Here is a 20,762-nt window from a genome sequence, read left to right on the forward strand (position 1 = left end):
GCTGAGAACTGTAGGAGGCATGAGTTACCCTGGTGACGTGGTCAGGGAAGAACATTCCAGGCAGAGGGAACAGCATGTGCAAGGGTCCTGGGGCTGGAGTGAGCTCCCAGCAGTCTCTCCTTCTTCAAGGGTGTTCAGGTGGATCACTCCCTTTGTCACCATTTGTAACTCTTTCCCCTGGTATTAGACAATTTCTATCAGTTGTGTAGTCATTTAACAAACCATCAGTGAGCCTTCTCCTGTGTGCCAGGTGCCAGGGACATGGACATGACTCAGATACTGTGTCTGCCCATGAAGGAGGGACAGAAACATTTACTTGAGGGGAAAAGGGACATCCAGGGCTGCTGACTATGTTTCTTCTGTGCCTGGCCCTGTAACAAGGAAGCCCTTTATAGATGCCATCATTCTTCCCCCATTTTATAGAAGAACAAACTGAGGTTCTGAGGAGCTAACTCACTCAGGGTCCCACAGCATCCCTTTTTGGACTTCAGTTTTTTCATCTGTAGAATGGGTAGGGGTGGGTAAGGGATCCAGGAGGCCCAACCTGTGCCCAGAGATTCCTTTTCACCCAAGGGTCCTCTTTTATCTCAGCCAGGACCATGGGCAGCAACAAGAGCAAGCCCAAGGATGCCAGCCAACGGCGCCGCAGCCTGGAGCCCACCGAGAATGCCCACAGTGGTGGTGGGGGAGCATTCCCTGCCTCACAAACCCCCAGCAAGCCGGCCTCTGCTGACGGCCACCGTGGTCCCAATGCAGCCTTTGTCCCGGCAGCTGCTGAGCCCAAGCTGTTTGGAGGTTTCAACTCCTCGGACACAGTCACCTCCCCACAGAGGGCAGGGCCACTGGCTGGTCAGTGGGCCTGGGGGGAGGGTGCTGGGTGTCCCGTTTTCCTGTTCTGCCAGGAGGCTGTGTGCTCTGGGGCTGATGCCCTCCCTGGCTGCTGTTTCATTCTCTAACTAAAGGGAAGGGTTACTTGTTTGGGGGGCCTTTGGGAGGCTGTGGGTAGGGAGGGCTTTGTAAACCATAAAGGGGGGTACATGGTACACACTAGAAGACACGTTTTTATCCATTGCCTTTGAGGTGATAAGATGCAGAGTGTAAGGAGGTCTAGAAATGTAGGAGTGGAAGACAATAACAGGTGGGGAAAACTGAGGCCCAGAGGGGGTGGTTTAGGACAAGGGCTCCTCAGGGCAGTGTGGGGACCCGATCTCATGTTGCTACCTTATGGTCCAGGGTCTGCCCCTTGCTCAGGTTAATCCAGGGCTAGGTCAAGATGGGTGGCTGGCATGTGGCAAAGGAGGCGCAGGCCCAGCTTAGGGGAGGGAATGGAGCACCAGGAAGGCCGGGTCCTGAGATGCTGAGATGCACCCCTCTGCCCTCTGCTGGCACTTTGGGGCACAGCAGCCCCAGGTAAGGGACACTTAGAGAGAATTGCAGACTCTGGTGGAGATGGGTGTCCAAGACACCGGATGAAGATATTCGCATATGCACTCCTGACACACTTCTACAGAGCCACACACATGGAGCAATACCCATGGTCAGCACCTTATTCCAAGACACCCTCACAGGGCACAAAATCACGCTCAGCTGAAGATACCATCACAGACGCACACAATGCACATACAGACATGCACTTGGGGACACGCGGATGGGTGTGGACCCCTGGGCACAGACACACGCCTGAGTGCAGATGTACGGTCATGCAAACACACCCACACACAACCTTGTACTCTCAGGTGAAGATGCACCAACAAGTACACAGTCAGAAACATACACGCAAGATACTGACACATGCTCAGCTAGAAACACCACAGACTCACAGATGCCTAAGTACACACGGGCACCATGAGCACACGCACACACACAGAAATACACACTCAGGACACGTGGATGGGCATGAACCCCCAGACACAGACTACACACATACTGATTAGTTGAAGACATACTTGTCAGCCCCTGCTATACGCCAGGACTCCTGGTGCTGGAGACACAGTAGTGCATAAAACAGACATCACCTCGGTGCCCACCCCTGTCCCATGGTCATGGCCCCACCACTCTGACATGTTCCACCCCTCTCTGCAGGCGGAGTGACCACCTTTGTGGCCCTCTATGACTATGAGTCGAGGACAGAGACTGACCTGTCCTTCAAGAAGGGGGAACGGCTTCAGATTGTCAACAACACGTGAGTGCCCCCCTCCCCAGAGCCCCTCAGGACCACCCCTGGCCCTAGGCCTGAGCCAGAGCCACCTCTGAGTATTCCTGCAGGCCGTGCCAAGGCCAGCGCCAGAGTGCGGCGGGATGGGCAGTGGGCAGAGCTGAATGTCAGGACTCCAGGGCATCAGGAGGCCCTAGGAAGCAGCAAGGGGCCGAGGAGGATGGTCGTACAGGTGGTGGTTGTCAGCCTGGGGCTCCGAGCAGGCAGGCATCTGGGTCCAGGGGCTGAAAATGGTGGCAACAGCAAATGGACATCAGAGCATAGCAGCCCAGGCCCTGGACCCTGAAAGGGGGCATGTGGTCAGGGCAGAACCGGGCCCGGGACCCAGGAAGGACTGTGCCCTCATCAGTGACCTGGGGCTGGAGGGTGGGGGCAGCCAGTGAAGCCAGAAGTCTCCAGCTGTGGGGGGAAGGGGCCCATGCTGGGAAGATTGGGGACAAAATATCCAATCTGAGAGGAGATGGGACATGAGGATGAGATGTGGGAAAGGATGTAGAGGGCAGGGTACCGTGAGGGGTCTGATTCACTTCTGGGACTCGAGCCTTGGTGGTGCTAGGGGGCAGCTTAGAGCCAAGCTGGCCTGGGGGTCTTGAGAGCCTCCCGCCAAGCTCTGGGGTCCTTGTGGGCAGGGAGCAGGGAGCAGTGAAGCCTGGAAGGGTCTGGGGCTCTAGCCCTGGGGTGGGGAGTTCTCCTCTCCTCTCCCCCCCCCCCTTCCCTCCCTGCTCTCTTGTCCCTTCTCTTCTTTGTTGCCACCAAGAACACAGTGGCTGGATGGGGCAGAGGACAGTGTGGGAAGGCAGAGGGAGGAGCAGTGCTTTGAGGGTGACTGAGGCTTCAGGCTGTAAGCCCAGCTCAGGAGCGGGAGCCTCCCTGCCTCTAGTGTTCCCACTGGCCCCTCCACAGGCGACCCTGTGGGGGTCCCCCTTCTCCATCCCCTCGTCCATGCTTGCTGCCTCCAGCCCTCTCAGCCGCTCCCTCTCTCTGCTTCTCTCTCGCTGGCCCTTAGGAGGAAGGTGGATGTCAGGTGTGTACGCACTGTGTGGGCTGCGGGCTGGGTGGGGTGCTTTGCTGGGTTGGGGAGGGGCTGCTGTTCTGCACGCGCTGCCACCCCAGTGTCCCTGCCTGTGGTCTCCGGCTCCCTCAGCTGCATCGCCCACCCCGCCCAGCTGCCCTCACCTCCCTCCATACGCCAGTTTGACCAGGCCCCAGACCCTGACTCCAGGCTGAGGGGGTGGGCGGGCCCTCCCATTACCCTTTTCACTCACCATCTCACCCCTTCCCCATCTGCCTTCATACTACCCGTCCCCATTCTGTCCCCTCATTGAGTGTCAGCTGCATGCAGGGCCCAGTGTGGAGCCTGGTGAGGCCTGGATGGAGAAGGCCTTGTCCATATCCTCCTGTAGCCAAGTATGGCCAGAGTCAACCCCAGTCACTCCAGTCCAGGCCATGGGACATGCAGAGGCTGGGGTCAGCTCAGTCGTTTGGAGGTCCTGCTGTGTGCCCCCATTTGGTGGTGACACAGGAGCCCTGAAGGAAGCACAGTAAAATTGTCTGGCAAGTGGAGGGGCCCCTTGCAAAAAGACGGAGGGCTGGAAGTGGGTGGATGCCTTTAGGGCCATGAAAGGCTAAGAGGCTAGAGAGGGCAAAGCAGATTCGATCCCCAAGTGTCCGCAAAGGCCTGGCTGAGGAGGTGGGACATCACCATCCCCAGTCATTCTTGCTTGTCCATGCCTCCCTTCCCTTGCTGCATGCTGTTCCTTCTGCCTGAAATGCTCTTTCTCCCTTCTCTGCCTGGCAAACTCCTATTCATCCCTCAAGACCCAGCTCAGGAGCCCCTTCTCTGTGAGGCAAAAGAGAATAGAGGTGCCAGGCATCTGTACCTGTGTCTTTGCATTTACTCTTCACTACAGTCCTACCAAGGTGTAGTGATAGGGGAGGGGGCTGTCTCCATTTTGCAAATGAGGAAACAGGTTCAGAGAAGTGAAGGTACTTGCCCAAGGTCACACAGCTACCAAGTAGCAAAGCCAGGAATGGAACTTGGTTAGAGGCTTTGTCCCCTTCCTCAAACTGTTGTCTCTGGGGAAGGGAGCTTCTCCAGCCTCCCATTCCCTCTGTTGTCAGAGTCCTGGTGCAGCCCCAGTTAGCTCCTTGTCACCAGCTGCTTCCGTCTGCCTCCCCCTTCAGACTGGGAGCTCCTTGAGGGCTACTCTCCAGTCTTTCTCACTTCTGGGCTCCCACATTACTTGTTGCTTAGTGTAGGACTGTGCACTGGGGGTACTTAGCAGTGTTGGGGAACAGGATGAACGAACAGTGATAAAACTGGTACCATTCATCACATCTATACGTCATATCGTAATGAGCCGGTTCCTGTGCCGAGCACTTTAAGTCACATTATTTTATATACATGTCACCACAGCCCTGTAAAGTGGGGGCTCTTGTTTGCTCCATTTTACAGATGAGAAGACTGAGGCCAGAGAGGTGAAATGACTTGCCCAAGGTCACACAGCTAGTATGGCAGAGCGGGGATAGGTAGGCAGGCCCTTTGGGCCATGGCCCTTATAGGAGGCTCAGTGGAGGTGCAGAGGACCTGGCAGGAGGAAAGGCTCCTGCAGGTGAGGTGGCATCAGGATGGTGGCAGTGGTGGGGAGGGCATCTCAGGTGGGGGCCGCTGCTTGAGCAAAGGCATGGAGCCAGGAAAGGTCAGGGAACTTGGATTCTGCCTCTTTCAACTGGAGTCAGGGGCAACCTCCCTCTTCCTTCCTCTGTGTGTCCAGCCCCTTCCCTTCTTTCTTCCTGCCATCTGGGATGGGCTGGGGAAGATTTGGTGGGGCCTGAGCTGCCAGGAGGACTGGAAGTGTATGAGCCTTGTCCAAGGGAAGCCCCTGATTCAGGGAGAAGGGATAGGTTTGGAGCCCTCCTGTTACAACACTCAGCTGCAGCTTTGCTGGAGAGGTGATTGGTGGTGGAGTTGGGGCTGGCATTACAGGAAGAGGAGGGATAAAGGGATCTGGGGGGCTTAGTGGAAGATGGGCCACTCAAATTGGAGGTGATTAGGTTTCATACTTCACCCAGGGACTTCCCTCTTGTCTTTCTACCATTTTTACTTAGGGCTTGTTATTGCCAAGACCCACCTCCCCCTATCCTCCTGAATGAGTGAGTGGCTTTTGGAGTCCAGCCTGGGAAGTCTAGTCCGTGTGGAGCTGGATTGGGGTGAAGGGAGGTAGAGAGCCTCAAGATGAACCTGTCTGTCTTTCGGGGTTTGGTGAAGGCTGGTTGGGTTGAGGTACTCACAGTGGCGGGTCTGGGGGCTTTACTCCCTGGATCATCCTGCTGACTGGGCCTAGGTCCTAGTCTTCTGAGTGCTGTGTGGCCCTGGGCTCAAGGAAGCCAACTGGGGCTGAGGTCTGCTGCCCCAAGGCCACTGACCTGGTATCTGAGTCCCTGGGAGGTGTAGCCCCTTGAGGTCTGCCTTCAGGTTTCTCCCTGAGCTGCCCCTTCCTTCTCCTCAAATTCCAACAGCTTCTCTGGGGGAGTTCTCCAGTTGTCTCTTGCCTCCTTACCACGGGCACTCTGGCTCCTCTGCCCACCGCAGGGCAGGGTCACCTCAGAGCTTCAGAGCCCCCTCCAGGGACCCTCATACTACCCTCATAGTCCTGTCCTCCTCATACTACCCTCAGCTCAGACCATGTGCCTCTGTCCTCAGGACTCAGAAACTTGGCCAGTGTCGATCAGGCTGTCCAGCCACTGCCTGGCCTGCAGCCAGCCTCAGCCCTGGAACTGTTGGGCTCAGGTCTGGGCTGTGCCAGGCCACCAGGTCGTCTGCAGTCCCCAAAATGTTTCTCTCATGAGTCCCAGCAGCCCAAGTGAGTTAAAAATATCCATGCTCCAGCATGGCACAACTTCCCAGGTCCCACAGCTGCCCCACCCCCCACCCCAGATCTGCACCAGAATAAGGGTCCAAAAATGAGGACCCCAAGGCTCCGAGAGGTGAGGTCAGTTGCCTGAGACCACAAAGCGAGTGAACAGCAGTCAGGATGTAGAACTGCAGTTTGGGGACTCCTGGCCCAGGACTTTCTCCTCTGGCCCCATGGGGAAGGTGAGGGGCCGGGCAGGGAATGTGGGATTCCCTTCCTTCCTTCCCTTCTTCTCCACCTGTCTGATGAGGACCATGTCCCAGGGAAGGCACCGGATGCCATCAATCGGTCCAGCCTGGTAGATTAATGGTGCTGTCACTTCCGACTTGGCTCAGGTTGGTGACTCCCAGACTGGACCGCCACAGGAAGCTGTGGGGTTCCCAGAGGGGAGCAGCCCCAGACCTTTGGCAGAGCGGGGTTGCAGCCACCTGTGGCAGTTTTGAACCTCCCAAACTTTTTAGGTGGGAAGATGGGGACTGATGCCTCCGTTTCCCAGGTGGGCAAACTGAGGCCTGGATGGTCATCACTGTGATTCTCTCAGAAGAACATCACCTGATGCTGACTCCTTTACACCTTTTGCCTGCAAGGAAGCTTCTGTGAATATTGTCTCCTTTTTACAGAGCTCTGGTAGCATAGTGCCTAAGGCATTTGACTGCTAACCAGAAGGTTGGCGGTTCAAACCCACCAGCCACTCCATGGAAGGAAGACTGGACAATCTACTTCTGTAAAGATTTACTGACTTGGAAACCCAAAGGGGGTTGCTATGAGTCAGAATCAACTCAATGGTAGTGAGGTTTGGTTTTGTTTGTTTTTAAAGAGATGAAGAAACTAAGACCCAGAGAGGACAGGACATTTGCCTAGGGCCACACAGCAAATCCTTGTTGGAGACTGGGACTGGGCTGCTTTGGTTTTTAAAAACGTTCTGGAGGGCATGGAAAGGCACTGTGGACATACAAATTCAGTTGGTTTCAGGTCACTATATCAACAGCTCATGTGTGTTGAGCCCTCATAACCCCTGTGGGAAGGAGACATGAGTACCCCCATCCTACAGATGGGAAAAGTGAGCCTCTGAAGGGATTGGTATGGTGTCCAAGCTCTAGGGCACATTTAAAGCTGGGGCCAGGCTGAAGCTGTATCTTGAGTCCTTTATTTACCTTTTGGGGGTTTATAAAATAAAACCCCAAAAACTGGACTGTGAAGTCCAAACTTGCATATAGGCTGGTATTGGGGAGCTGAAACTCTGCTGGTGAAGTTGGGGTGACATTAGCAGCTTGAGTGTCCCTTGTTTGTGGACCTTGCTTGGCCAACCTCTGGGAACACGCCGCCTGCAACCTTCTCCTCTGACTGGGTAGCTTAGGGGCTTCCTGGAGGCTGGCCAGCTTTCAGGCTCTGGCTTTATTAAGCCACCTCATTTTGTGACCTCTGACCTTAGACTTTGGCCCTGTTTAAGTACAGCCTGCCTCCTGCCCCAAGCCCTACTGGTACCTCCTCTGTCTTTGTCAGGGTTTCTGAGCCTCTGAGGCCTGGGGGAGATTGCAGGGGCCAGGAAGCCTGGTGCACCCAGCCGTAGGCACTCAGAGACCTTGCTATCTACCCCTGCTCTCCCACTGATCTGCTGTGTGGCTTTGGGCAACTCACTGTCCCTCATTTTTCTCACTGGTGAGATGAAGGTTTTGGAGAAGATCTCAGAGGGTTGTTCTATGATTTGAGCCCTTGTTTGTAGCTTTGGGCAAGTCCCTGCCCTTTTCTGTGCCTCAGTTTCCCCAGCTATACAAAGAAAGTACTAGGCTGCTCCAGCATGGCTGCTGAGTGCCCTTGGGTTGGTCCCTGGACATCTCTGAGCCACGGTTTCCACATCTGCAGAGTGGGGCCATGAGGGTCAAACAGGACAGACGTGTGGACACCTCCAGGTGGGGATGCAACAGGGAGGTGGATGGCAGTTTTGAGCACCCAAGGGTTCATTTCCTTGAGGTGGGACTCACTCCTTCTCCAAGACCTTCTCTCTCCCCCAGAGACCCCCACATGAGCTTGTGCTCCTGCCTAAGTGAGCATACAGGGATTGCACAGTGGAGTCAGGCCATATAGCCCCAGTTGTGTTCAGTTTGCTTCACTCCATCCAGCAGGGACCCCTGTGCCTTCTGGTTCAGCCTCAACCCACCCAGCTGAGCCCGGCGGTTTGGTGCTCACCTACACTCCTATGGGCCGTTGGAGAGCTCCCCAGGCCCTATCCCCTCATGACCTCAATTTCTTCTTGAAAGTAGGCTGAGGAGTCTGGCCAGGGGCAGCTCAGAAGAGCCAGGGGCCAGAGACCCAGATTCAAGTTCTGACTGTGTGACTGTGGGCCAGGGCTTTTCCTTCTCTGGGCCCCGGCAAGAAGGCTGTTCTGTTTGCTGTACATCTCAGGTTGGGGGAGGCGCAAAGGCAGCTTTGTTAAGACAAACTCATCTTGCTATAAAGCCCCACTGCACTCTGTAGGGGAAGGGTCCTTTCTGTCTGGAATCAGGAGGCTGGGCCTGGCTGTGTGACTTTGAGGAAAGGCCTTTGTTTCTCTGGCCTCAGTCTTCCCATCTGTACAATGGATGTGGGAGGAGGGTTGGACTCTGTTGCCCCTCCGTTGATGTCTCCTCATTTCCCGTGGACCCTCTTCCTGTCCCCTTTGGTTGCTTTGGATGTGAGGCCCGTGCCGGCTGCCCCGCCCTGTCCCTGGTCCCCAGCACCGCCTGGCTCTCCTGTCTTCTCTCTTCCTCACACTTTCTGCCTCTCACCACCCCCATCTCTGCCTCTTCTCTCCTGTTGGGCTCTCGCTCTCTCCTCCCTCCTCTGTGTCTCTGGACCCCCGCTCCAGCCAGACCTGGTTCACATTCAGATGGCTGCAAAGGTACTTCCACCCCCTCCCCACTCCCGCCTAGGCCCAGGGGACCCGACCGTGCTGGGAAGCTCCCCGTCCCCTCTTCCGCCTTATAGGGTAATTAGTGTAGAAGTGCCCTGAGTACCAGGGCCTCTGCCACCTTGGCCCCCTCTGACATGACACTGTGTGACTTTGGGCAAGTCCTAACCCCCTGGCCTCCGTTTCCCCCTGCAGATGGGCAGCTGCAGGAGGAGGCCTGTAGTGTTCAGCTGAGGAGCCCTTTAGGTGTGACCTGTGACTTGTGACAAAGGCAAGCATTGCTGTAGTTTGCAGGGTTGGGGCCTAGAGTGTCACCAGCCCCCTAAAGGGCCGTTCCTAGGCCTCTACCCAGGTCTCCCCAGCCCCAAGGACTGGGCTTCTAAGCCTCAGAGCCAGGAGAGGCCTTGAAGGTCTAACTTGACATCCATTTCAGGCAGGAGCCTTCTCTCCCGCCATGGCTTGGTTGCCCCCTGAGACGGCGCTCCCTGCCTCACTCCCAAGGCAGCTCTTGGCTTCATTGTTGGCTTCCATCTGAAGGGAAGCAGATCATTTCCCTCTGTGGGACTCTGTCCCTGGAGATCAGGCCTCAGGCTGACCAAGGTCCATCCTTGACAAAGCCTATCTGAGCTGACCTTGGCAAGGAGACATCTGGGATGGGGAGGGGAAGTGTTCCAGGCCAGCTCCACTTGGCAGGCTGCGCGGTCTCAAGCTGGTCCACTGCCTTCCTGAGTCTCACTCTGCTTGAGGGGTCCCGCACAGCACCCAGGAAGACTGCAGGCCCTGGGACCACTGCTGATGGCTCCCTCTCCTTTGCTTCCTCCTGCTCCCCCTGCTCAGAGAGGGAGACTGGTGGCTGGCCCACTCGCTCAGCACAGGACAGACGGGCTACATCCCCAGCAACTATGTGGCACCCTCTGACTCCATCCAAGCTGAGGAGTGAGTATCAACCCCCTGGTCACCTGCCTGCCCCCTGTCACTGTGTGGTCTGAGCTTCCCTCTTGGGCTGCCCAGGACCCTGGACACATCCCAGGGAGAGGTGCTGTGGGTGGGGGAAGCCTGGACTGCCACCACCCTCCCCTCTTCCCGCCCAGGTGGTATTTTGGCAAGATCACCAGACGGGAGTCAGAAAGGTTGTTGCTGAATGTGGAAAACCCGCGAGGGACCTTCCTAGTGCGAGAGAGTGAGACCACAAAAGGTATTGGCATTCCTTCTGTGGGCCAGTGGGACCTGGGTCTTTTGTGGGTTTTTTGAGGTGTGTATTACGGAATGAATAGGAGTTCTGGTGATGTAGTGCCTAAGGCATTTGACTGGTAACCAGAAAGCTGGTGGTTCAAACCCACCAGCCACTCCTTGGAAGGAAGGTTGGGCAATCTTCCGTAGTAATACTGCCTCAGAAATCCAAGGAGGGGTTGCTATGAGTCAGATATGACTCCACAGCAGTGGGTGTTTTTTTTTTTTGTTTTTTTGTGGAATGAATAGGAGTTTGTTATATGGAGTAGGATGGGAAGAGCCCTCTTGGTGGAGACACCAGCAGGAGCAAAGGCAAGGAGGTACATGGAGGAACACTGCGTTATCTGGAGAAGCAGAGGTTGCAGCCAAAGATAGGGCTTAGTTCTCTGACCTCAGTTTCCTGAGGTGAGGAGTGGGAACAGGTGGAGGTCTGAGGATGACACAGCCAAAGCTCAGAGTTGATGCTGATCCAGTAGACCTCTCATCTTCCTGTTCCCAGGGGCTTCAGTGGCTGAACTGAGTGCTGGGACCTGGCCTTGCTCTTCTCCCAACATTTGTAGCCCCTGTGCCTCTCCTCCCTCCACCACTGAGAATGCAGATCCCTCCACTGTCCACCTCCCAGAAAGTGCCCCATTGCCAGAGTGATGAAGCTGGGCCTCTTCCTGTAGCCTTGAGGCTCACAGGAGCAGAGATGGGTACACATGTGCATACTGCACACAGGGCTAGGTGTGTATGCATGCATGGCTGGAATGCTGTGTGGAATGAATTGTGAGTTTGTCCTCATGCCTGGAGGACCGGGGAGTGTGTACCCGTGTGAGCATGTGGGCCGCTAGTCACAGCTTTCCTGGGCATGTGCACAGGTGTCCCAGGGTTGGCCTTGGGCTCAGGCCTGTGGCTTATACACACATACATGGCCTGGGCCATGTGCAGCAAATTATGGTTGCCAAGTGTGGCCTCACTGCCAAGTGAGGTCTGGGGTATGAGTTCATGTCCTAGCTCTGTGCTTGACATTCTGGTGACAGGAGGTCAGCTACTTTCCCTCTCTGGGCCTCAGTTTCCCCTGCTGTGTACTGGGTATCACAGCCCCCACCTAGGGACCGTCCAGAAAGAAGGTCTGTGGTCCGGGGGACTGGGCTTCCAGCACATCGCCACATCCTGCTGGGCCAGGCTCCCAAGAAGGGCCTTCTCTGGCCCCTGAGGCTTCTGCTCCCCACTTCTCCCACTCTGGGGCTTAGCCTTGCTTATTCCCTGATGCTACTCCAGGCATTTTGGGTTCAGAGCAATAGAGGCTCCTAGCCAGGCCTGTTGGACGTGAGGAAATTTTTCCAGCCAAAAGCTTTTCCAGGCTTAAGGGAAGCAGGGAGGGGTTACCAGGGCTGGCCCAGCTAAGCCTTGGCAGTCCTCAGGCCACACCCAGCTCAAATTGCCTGCCCATAGCTGTCACAGTCTTTGCTAGGCACCAACTCGTGTCTGAGCCTAGACCCAGCTGCAGGAGAGAGATAGGACAGGGACAGTGTCCCCACAGGCAGACCCAGAGAGGGGAGCAGTTAGGCCAGGACACACAGGACACTTGGGGTCATCCCCAGGCTCCCAGCAAACACTTACTGAGCACCTACTGTGTGCCAGGCCCCCTTCTATGTGGTCTCATTGAACCTCCCAGGGATCCTAGGAATACCCCCATTGCACAGAGGAAACTGAGGTCCAGAGAGGGCAATCGACTTGTCAAGGCCATAAAGCCGGGATGTGCACACAGGATCCGGTGGTCTTGCCAGAGCCATGGGTGTATGGCAAGAGCCCCTGGTCAGATGTTCATTGGCTCTCTTGGCCCTGCCTCGGTGGCTGCCTCCGAGCTGGGTGCTAAGAGACATACCAGTGCTGGCTCTGTCCTGGGCCAAGTGCTCACCACTTTGGACCTCCCTCCCTCCTGTGTCAGGTAGGCACACAGCGGTGCTCAGAGGTGGCACCAATGTCCCCCGGCTGTGGCCTGTGGAGGCGGCAGGCATGGAGGTCACGGCTCCCCTCTGACCCTGCCCTGCAGGCGCCTACTGTCTCTCAGTGTCTGACTTCGACAACGCCAAGGGCCTCAACGTGAAGCACTACAAGATCCGCAAGCTGGACAGTGGCGGCTTCTACATCACCTCCCGCACCCAGTTCAACAGTCTGCAGCAGCTGGTGGCCTACTACTCCAGTGAGTACCTGGCGCGGGGGCCTGGCCTGGGCCCTCGAGGGCTGTGAGGCTGTGGGATGGGGCTGGACCTCAACAGCAGACCTGGGGAGGGAGCTTCGAGGCCCACAGGGCTGAGGCCCAGGAGGCCGTCTCTCCTGCATCTCCCTTCCCTGTGCCCCGTCTCCCTCCTACCCCCTTCCTTCTCTCTCCCCGCCCTTTCTCCTCCTCTGCAGCTGGCTGGGGAGGAGGGGCCTGCAAAGGCGCACCAGTGCTGAGGAGGGAGGGGGCATAGGCTGGTGTCACTTGTCTCTGCAGCCCCAGGGCAGTCTGAACTGGTTACTGGGAGAAGAGGAGGGGGCCGCTGTATTGATTGAAGCAAAGAGAGAGAAGCAGAGAGAGCATGTGCTTATGGTGCTCACGTGTGTGGGGCACATGTGCAGGGTTCCTGTATGGGGTGCTGTGTATGTAGTGTGTGAGTGTGTGTGTGCAGGTCATGTGTACAGGGCATGTATGTAGGCATGTGTATGTATATGGGACACACGTGTGAGGTGTGTGTGTGGGGTGTACGTGGGTGCATGTGGGGCACGTGTGTGCGGGGCATGTGTGTAGCAGTGTGGCTGATTCATGGGAGGTCTAGGACTCCTGGTGCCTGTAGTGCCATGGGCTTGTGTGTACTCACAAGAATGGATCTCCTTGGGCATGCCTCCGTGTGCCTGTGAGAACCAGCTACTCCTACCTGTGTTTCCTCCTCTTCTGTGGCCCAGGCCTCCCAACTGTCAATAGGTTCTACCATTGCTCTCTGTTCCCTAGGCCACCACTGCAGGGCTCATTCTGAACCTTAAATCTTTTCACGGTGCTATGTTCCCCCTAGGAGCTCTGGTAGCATAGTGGCTAAGGCACTTGACTGCTCACCAGAAGGCTGGCGGTTCAAACCCACCAGCCACTCCTCGGAAGGAAGGTTGGGCAATCCTACTTCCGTAGTGATACTGCCTCGGAAACCCAAGGAGGGGTCGCTATGAGTCAGGGCTGACTCGACGGCACATAACAACAACAACAAAAATGTTCCCCCTGATTAAAAACCGCTGGGACTATCTTGGAATCAGGTTAAAGACTCCTGCAGCCTCCAAGGCCCTATGTGGTCTGAACCAGATGCCCCCCCCTTCACCTCCTGCCACTCTTTCCCGCCTCCACTTCCCTGCGGCTCCCTCTGGCCTCCTTTCAGGGCCTGCAGCCCTCAGGGCCTTTGCACGGCCTGTGCCCTCTGCTTAAAGTGCCCCTAGTTAACTGCTCACCCTCCCACAGACCCAAGCCCAGTGATCACTTCCTCTGGGCAGTTTGTCAGGACTCCGTCAAGCCCACCTGCTCCCGCACTCACAGCACACAGGGGTCTTCTCTGCCACAGTGTGGTCCTGGAATGTGGTTAAGAGAAGCTGGACTCTCCCCTAGACTGTGGCTCCTGATTTGTCCCTTTCTGGCTTACTAGCCCCAGCCTAGGTAGCCACCTCTTAAAGTCTGATGACTGAAGGAAGGAAGGAAGGAAGGAAGGGAGGAAGGAATGACTCCTAATGGATGCCTGAGGCAGTATGGGCCTATGTGGGGTGTATGCACACAATGTGCAGTGTACATACACCATGCGACATGGAAGCCCCCCAACGGGGAACCCTGCTTAAACTCCACCTCCCCACCTCTGTCCTTAGAACACGCTGACGGCCTGTGCCACCGGCTGATCACCGTGTGCCCCACGTCCAAGCCACAGACTCAAGGCCTGGCGAAGGACGCCTGGGAGATCCCTCGGGAATCATTGCGGCTGGAGGTCAAGCTGGGCCAGGGCTGCTTCGGGGAAGTGTGGATGGGTAAGGCCTTGCCCCCCTGCCTTTTGGCACTGCCCCCCACCTCAGGAGAGAGCCTGGCCTGAGAACCAGGCAGATGTCCACACTATGTCACCAGTCAAAATCTCCTTGACCCCTTTTCCTTCTCCATGATCCGGTTGCCTCTAGGCGGCAGGTAACAGAGCCCTGTTTTAACTATGAAAATCCTCCAGTGGTGGCTAGTACCAAGTTTGGGGGTAGTCCTGCCCCTTCCCAGAGCTGTACTAGGCACAGGGCAGGGGAGGTGGGTCAGTCGCCACAGCCCATACCTCTGCAAACCACAGCTCCTGTTTATTGAGAGCTGCCCAGCATGGGCACTGGGAGCTCCCAGCGACCTGCTCTGTGGTCTGAACAGGAGGCTTTGCTCTGAACCTGTCTTCTCAATTGTAAACTGGGACTGCTGATAACAGGACCCGCCTACAGGTTGCTATGTGAGAACACTAGCCCCGTGTGCATCCTCACATTAACCCTTAGCCATGGAAGGAGAAGCCAGCTCACAGAGGGGAATGCTGGGAAGCCTGGTGTCTGGCATGTTCTGTTTGGAATCTCCTGTCTAACCCTGGAGAAGCCCCCTCTTTGAATGGGAGAAATGACAAAGCCACCTTGGAAAACATACACCACACAGCCCTGATAAAACCCAGACCCCTCTTTTGTGGCTGGCTTCTGCTGACACAGAGGAATCCCGAGGTCGGTGGAGGTGGGCATAACAGCTGGGAGCCTGTGGCCTCGGCCAGGGATCACGGTTTGCTGTATTCAAGGTGGTTTCGTCTGGGCCACAATATTCATTCGGTATCACTATCTCTGTTTCCTGCCTTCAGAGGGCTAATTGTCAGAGCACAGAGCGTTCCTGGATGGAAGGCACCATGAGGACAGTGGCCTGGAGGCTGGAGGTCAGGCCAAGCTAGGGAAGGGCAGAGGGACAAGAAGCTTAATGCCTAACTGCAGACACTAAATGGGAACTTGAGCAAAATGGGGATAAGTCCATCGTGTCATCCCTTCTGATGGCTGCACAACTCATCCCTGGCTGGGGTGTCATTTGGGGGTGATGTGAAATGTCACCCACTTCCTCCGTGGCTACTCCAAGATGAGGCCCAAGCATGGGGAGGAGGGGGCCCAGCCAGGACAGGAACCTGGATTAAATACTCTGGTTTAGAGTACAGCTTCCCTCAGGGCCCCACAATTAAAGGACCAGATAATAATAACAATAAATGCAGCTATTATTTACAGAGCCCTCACAGCCCTGGCCTAACGCTTGAAGTCTTGTTTAATCCCCACAGTGCCCAACGGGGTAGGCACTATGTTATTGTTGTCAGGTGCCATCAAGTCAGTTCCAACTCATAAGGACCTCGTCTATAACAGAATGAAACACTGCCCAGTCCTGCCGCACCCCCAAAACCATTGCTATGTTTGAATCCACTGTTGCAGCCACTGTGCCAATCCACCTCATTGAGGGTCTCCCTCTTCTCACTGGCCCTCCACTTTACCAAACATCATGTCCTTCTCTAGGGACTGATCTCTCCTGAGAGCATGTCCAAAGAATATGAGATGAACAAAGTCTGCCCATTCTCACTTCTAAAGAGTATTCTAGCTGCACTTCTTCCGAGACAGATTTGTTCATTCTTCTGGCAGTCTATGGTATAGTCAGTATTCTTTGCCAGCACCATAATTCAAATGGCTCAGTTCTTCCTTCTTCCTTATTCATTGTCCAGCTTTCACATGCATGTGAGGCTATTGCAAAGATCATGGCTTGGGTCAGGCACACCTTACCTCAAAGTGATGTCATGGCTTTTTAACAGCTGGTTTTGCAGCTTATTGGCCCACTGCGATTCGTTGTTTGATTTTTTTGACTGCTGCTTCCATGAGCATTAACTGTGGACCCAAGTCAAATGAAATCCTTGACAACTTCAAGTTGGCACTATAGCATCGTTGGCACTATAGCACCCCCATTTTACAGATGAGGAAACTGAGGCCCAGAGAAGGGGAACTGACTCACCCACAGTGCCACTGCCGGCAGGAGGCAGAGGAAGGAAATCAAATTCCTGTTGGTCAGACCTCCATACCTCATACTTAGCTTAATGCCTTAGTCTTTGGGGGATGCAGGCTCCAGAGGTGACTTCGGGCTCCAGAGGCCTCAGCTGCCCATAGGCAGCCCCTCCACATCCCCAGCCCCACCAGGACATGCTGCAGTTGGCCAACTCATGAGGTACCTTTGATATGTGTCGGAGGTTCACAGAGGTCCTAAGATCACTTGGGGTGGGAGTGGTCGAGGTAGAGCCATGGTCTCGCAACTCTCAGCTGGTGTGCTGCTTTTTAAGACATCCCTAGTTGTCATTGTTCTCACAACAGCCACTCTTTCTTAAGCACGTGCCAGAGACTCCAGTAATCCTTGTAACAATCTTGTCAGGAGCATGTGCGATGGTGCCCATATTCCAGATGAAGTCACTGAGCCCCAGAGAGGGCCTGGTCACATGGGTAGGGAGGCCAGAGCTGGAACTGGCACCCAGACAGGTGGATCCAGGTTCCTGTGGGACAGGGATGGGGGCCTTATCTGAGCTAGCCTGTGCCCCTCCCCACACAGGGACCTGGAATGGCACTACCAGGGTGGCCATCAAAACCCTGAAGCCGGGCACGATGTCTCCAGAGGCCTTCCTGCAGGAGGCCCAGGTCATGAAGAAACTGAGGCATGAGAAGCTGGTGCAGCTGTACGCTGTGGTGTCCGAGGAGCCCATCTACATCGTCACCGAGTACATGAGCAAGGGTGAGGCCCAAGTGGCCGGCACAGAGTCGGCATGCCACAACAGGGCCGGTGGGCACAGCTTCCTTCCCTCCGCTCCAGAACAGACATCTTTATGGGGTGCACTGGAACCCAGTTCTCAGGCCAGTCATGGCCTTTCCATTTTAATCTCCGCCATGCGTCTTACCCCCAGTTTGCTGGCTTTCTAAAGCTATTTGCCATTGTGGAGTCAGAAGAGAACTTCCCAGCCCTCCAAGCTGGCCACGTCCAAGCTGAGGCCCGGGCACGACCTATAGTTAACATTTAAACTAGTTAATTGGTGTGTAAAATTCCACTTGGTTGAGGTATGGTCTGCGTTTTTAAGTGTTCACTTTTATCAGATGGATAATCTGTGTATCCCTTATCGCAGTCAAGATAAAGAACATCTCCATGACCCTAGAACATTCCTTTGCACCTCTGTGCAGAATGTAGCCCTGAGCCCCAGCCCCAGGCAACCCACTGCTATGCTTTCTATCATTTTAGATTTCTTTTTCCTATTCTAGAGCTTCATGTATGTAATTTTTTACAGCTGTGACTCACGTATGCTGTTACCTGTCGTTCTTGTTGTTATGTACCATCGAGTCGGACCCGACTCATAGCAATCCCTCCTTGGGTTTTTGAGGCACTATCACTACGGAAGTAGATTGCCCAACCTTCCTTCTGTGGCTGGTGTATCAGTAGTTTATTTCTTTTCATTGCTGGGTTATGTTCACTGACATAGGAGCCCCGGTGTCACAGTGGTTAAACTCTTGGTTGCTAACCAAAAGATTGGTGGTTCAAACCCACCCAGCAGCTGTGCAGAAGATAGATCTGGCAATCTGCTTCCAAAAAGATTATAACCAAGAAAACCCTACGGGGCAGTTCTGCTCTGTCACATGGGGCCGCTATGATTTGGAATCGACTTGAAGGTACCCAACAACCACAACAATATCCTACTGTCCATATGTGCCCAGTCTTCTTGGCCATTCACCCGGAGGTGGTCACTTGGGTTGTTTGCCGTTCTGCTTGCCCTTTGAGTGACAAATGCTGAGTTAGGGAGAGATGTTATTCAGAGATGGGTTTACATACAGTCTGTTCGCTTGTTAAAGGGAGGCCAGCCTGCTTGGGTGGACAGGACCCAGCCATCACTGTTCCTGGCCCGGGGAGGGCAGGGCAAAGTGGGGCAGGGGCTGGAGCTGTCTCTATCTGCCCAGGGAGTTTGCTGGACTTTCTCAAGGGGGAAACAGGCAAATACCTACGGCTGCCTCAGCTGGTGGACATGGCTGCTCAGGTGAGTCTGCCCCTCTCACTGCCCCACATCTTTGACCCCGGAGCCCCTAGCTCCCATCCTAGCTCAGCCAGTTCCTGCCACCTGGGTGCCCCCTCCAGGAAGCCTGCCTTAGTTGTCCCCACACTCGCTGATCTCTCTGCATGTATTACTGGGGCTACTTATGGGGCAGTGAGTGGTGGTTCTGGGCAGAGGAAAGAGTCCCCTGAGGATCCAGAGTTACTGACTTCCTATAGGTTCATGCCTCATTTTACTTCTCTGTAAAGGTTATTCAGTTACTCAACAAACATGAATTAGTGCTTGCTGTGGGCAGTGCTCAACAACCATTTTTCATTTAGTCTTTATTACAGTCAGAGGAGGGAGGGATGGCTATTATTTCTGTTTGACAGATGGGAAAATTGAGGCTCAGAGAGGGGACTCAGAGGCATAGCAGGCAGGACCTGATACACATCTGTCTGTGGGGCAGCTGGGCTTCCTTTCCTCGGCCACCTACCTCCCTGGCCACCTGGTGTCTTATGTTTCTCCTTTGCCTTTTGCTCTGTGTTTTTTGCTCCTGCTGAGCACTGGTCCTGGTTTTTATGCCAACATCATTTATTATAAACTGACTTGACTTTTGCCTGAAGAAGTATGGAGCAGGCAGGAGTTTGGTTGGCCCCTGGGATGGCCCCAACCCTGGGCCTGTGCCTCTGGGAGGGGCATGGATGGCCCCTGGCAGGCTCTGGGGGTTCTCTTGCAGATTGCCTCAGGCATGGCATACGTGGAAAGGATGAACTACGTCCACCGGGACCTCCGTGCTGCCAACATCCTGGTTGGAGAGAACCTGGTGTGCAAAGTGGCCGACTTCGGGCTGGCTCGACTCATTGAAGACAACGAATACACTGCCCGGCAAGGTGGGCAGGTCCCAGTAGTGGATGCTGTGTGGCCCTGGGCAGGTCACGCCCCTTCTCGGAGCCGCAGACTCCTCGTCTGTCACAAGGGGATGACAGTGGTGCCGATCTGGCAGAGCAGTCCTGATGCTCTGATGAGCCACCCCTGACCATTCTCACTCCTGCAGGTGCCAAATTCCCCATCAAGTGGACGGCTCCAGAAGCTGCCCTGTATGGCCGGTTCACCATCAAGTCAGACGTGTGGTCCTTTGGGATCTTGCTGACAGAGCTCACAACAAAGGGACGGGTGCCATACCCTGGTAAGAAGGATCCCCAGAGCCCATCTTTGGTCCCTGAACCCCTCTGCCTGGGTGACCTTGGATAGGCCATACCCCCTCCTGGATCTCAATTTCCCCACCTGTGTGACAAAGAGATATGATCTTAGGCTCTCTCTGTGGGGAGTGTTCTTAGCCTTGGGACTGAGACTTGCCCTCAGTTACATGGGACCTGTCCTAGATGGGAAAACGTCTTTGTTGTCCCCATCCACTTCCCCCCACCTCCACCTTCTTCACCAAAGCCACAGTCCTCATGCCTCCCTCTCCCTGCAGGGATGGTGAACCGCGAGGTGCTGGACCAGGTGGAGCGGGGCTATCGGATGCCCTGCCCGCCTGAGTGCCCCGAGTCCTTGCACGACCTCATGTGCCAGTGCTGGCGAAAGGAACCGGAGGAGCGGCCGACCTTCGAGTACCTGCAGGCCTTCCTGGAGGACTACTTCACATCCACCGAGCCCCAGTACCAGCCCGGCGAGAACCTATAGGGAGCAGGCCCCAGGGTTGGACTGGCCTCTTGGCTTGGATCCTGGGCAGGCAGCCCCTCACTCAAGGTCTTGCCTCCTTCTGTTGCCCTCTACCCACCCTTCCTCCATGGGGCTGAATTGCCAGTGGCAAGGACCCTCCCCACTTTGTGGCTAGAAGGGTTTGGGGGTTCAGGGCAGCCTTGAGGCAGGGTTGAGGCTGGCAAGGTGACTGTCTCCCAGCTCCTACTCCAGCCACATCCTCCTCTCTGCATCCCCTCCTTGAGCTCTGCAAGTCTCTGAAGGAGGAACTGGAATAAGGGCTGGGGTGGGGGCCCCTTTTCCCAGCCTCAGCCTACTCCACACATCTGACTCCTCCTTCACTTCCCACGCTGCCCAGGTTTGTCTCAAGAGCTGGCCAAAGAGCCTTTCCAAAGAGGAGGGATGGGCCCTGGCCCTCAGACTGCCTGCCCACCCTGCCATCTGTTTCTGAAACATCTGTTGGTGGAGGCCACTGGGCCCAGACCCCTCTGCTATCTGCTCCCTAGCTGGGCACCCTGAAGTCCAGCTTGACTTGATGATAGTGGGCAGTGTGGATACTCCCCTCAAACCCTGCCCTGCTCAGACCTGACGGGCCCTTAGAGATCATCAAGTTCTTGCCCCCATGGGGAAACTAGGTCCAGAGAGGGCCTGTGACTTGCTCAAGGCCACAGAGCATTTCAGGCTGGAGGTGGGATTGGAACCTGGTACTCCCTCTGTCTTCCTCAGGAACAAATGAGGTT

The 20,762-nt window shown here is 55.5% G+C and overlaps 1 protein-coding gene across 1 annotated transcript; it reads left to right on the forward strand.

The window, feature by feature from the left end:
- The first annotated feature begins 599 nt into the window (after positions 1–599).
- Positions 600–20,004, forward strand: SRC (SRC proto-oncogene, non-receptor tyrosine kinase). Its single transcript, XM_007934648.1, has 12 exons — positions 600–849; positions 2,083–2,182; positions 3,222–3,239; positions 9,854–9,952; positions 10,108–10,211; positions 12,285–12,434; positions 14,111–14,266; positions 16,860–17,039; positions 18,248–18,324; positions 19,058–19,211; positions 19,376–19,507; positions 19,796–20,004. Exons 1-12 carry the CDS (start codon positions 600–602, stop codon positions 20,002–20,004), a joined length of 1,629 nt encoding a protein of 542 aa, XP_007932839.1.
- The last annotated feature ends 758 nt before the right edge of the window (positions 20,005–20,762 follow it).

Source organism: Orycteropus afer, unplaced genomic scaffold (genome assembly GCF_000298275.1).
Source record: "Orycteropus afer afer isolate SDZICR_OR568_19922 unplaced genomic scaffold, OryAfe1.0 scaffold00020, whole genome shotgun sequence".
Classification (NCBI taxonomy): domain Eukaryota; kingdom Metazoa; phylum Chordata; class Mammalia; order Tubulidentata; family Orycteropodidae; genus Orycteropus; species Orycteropus afer.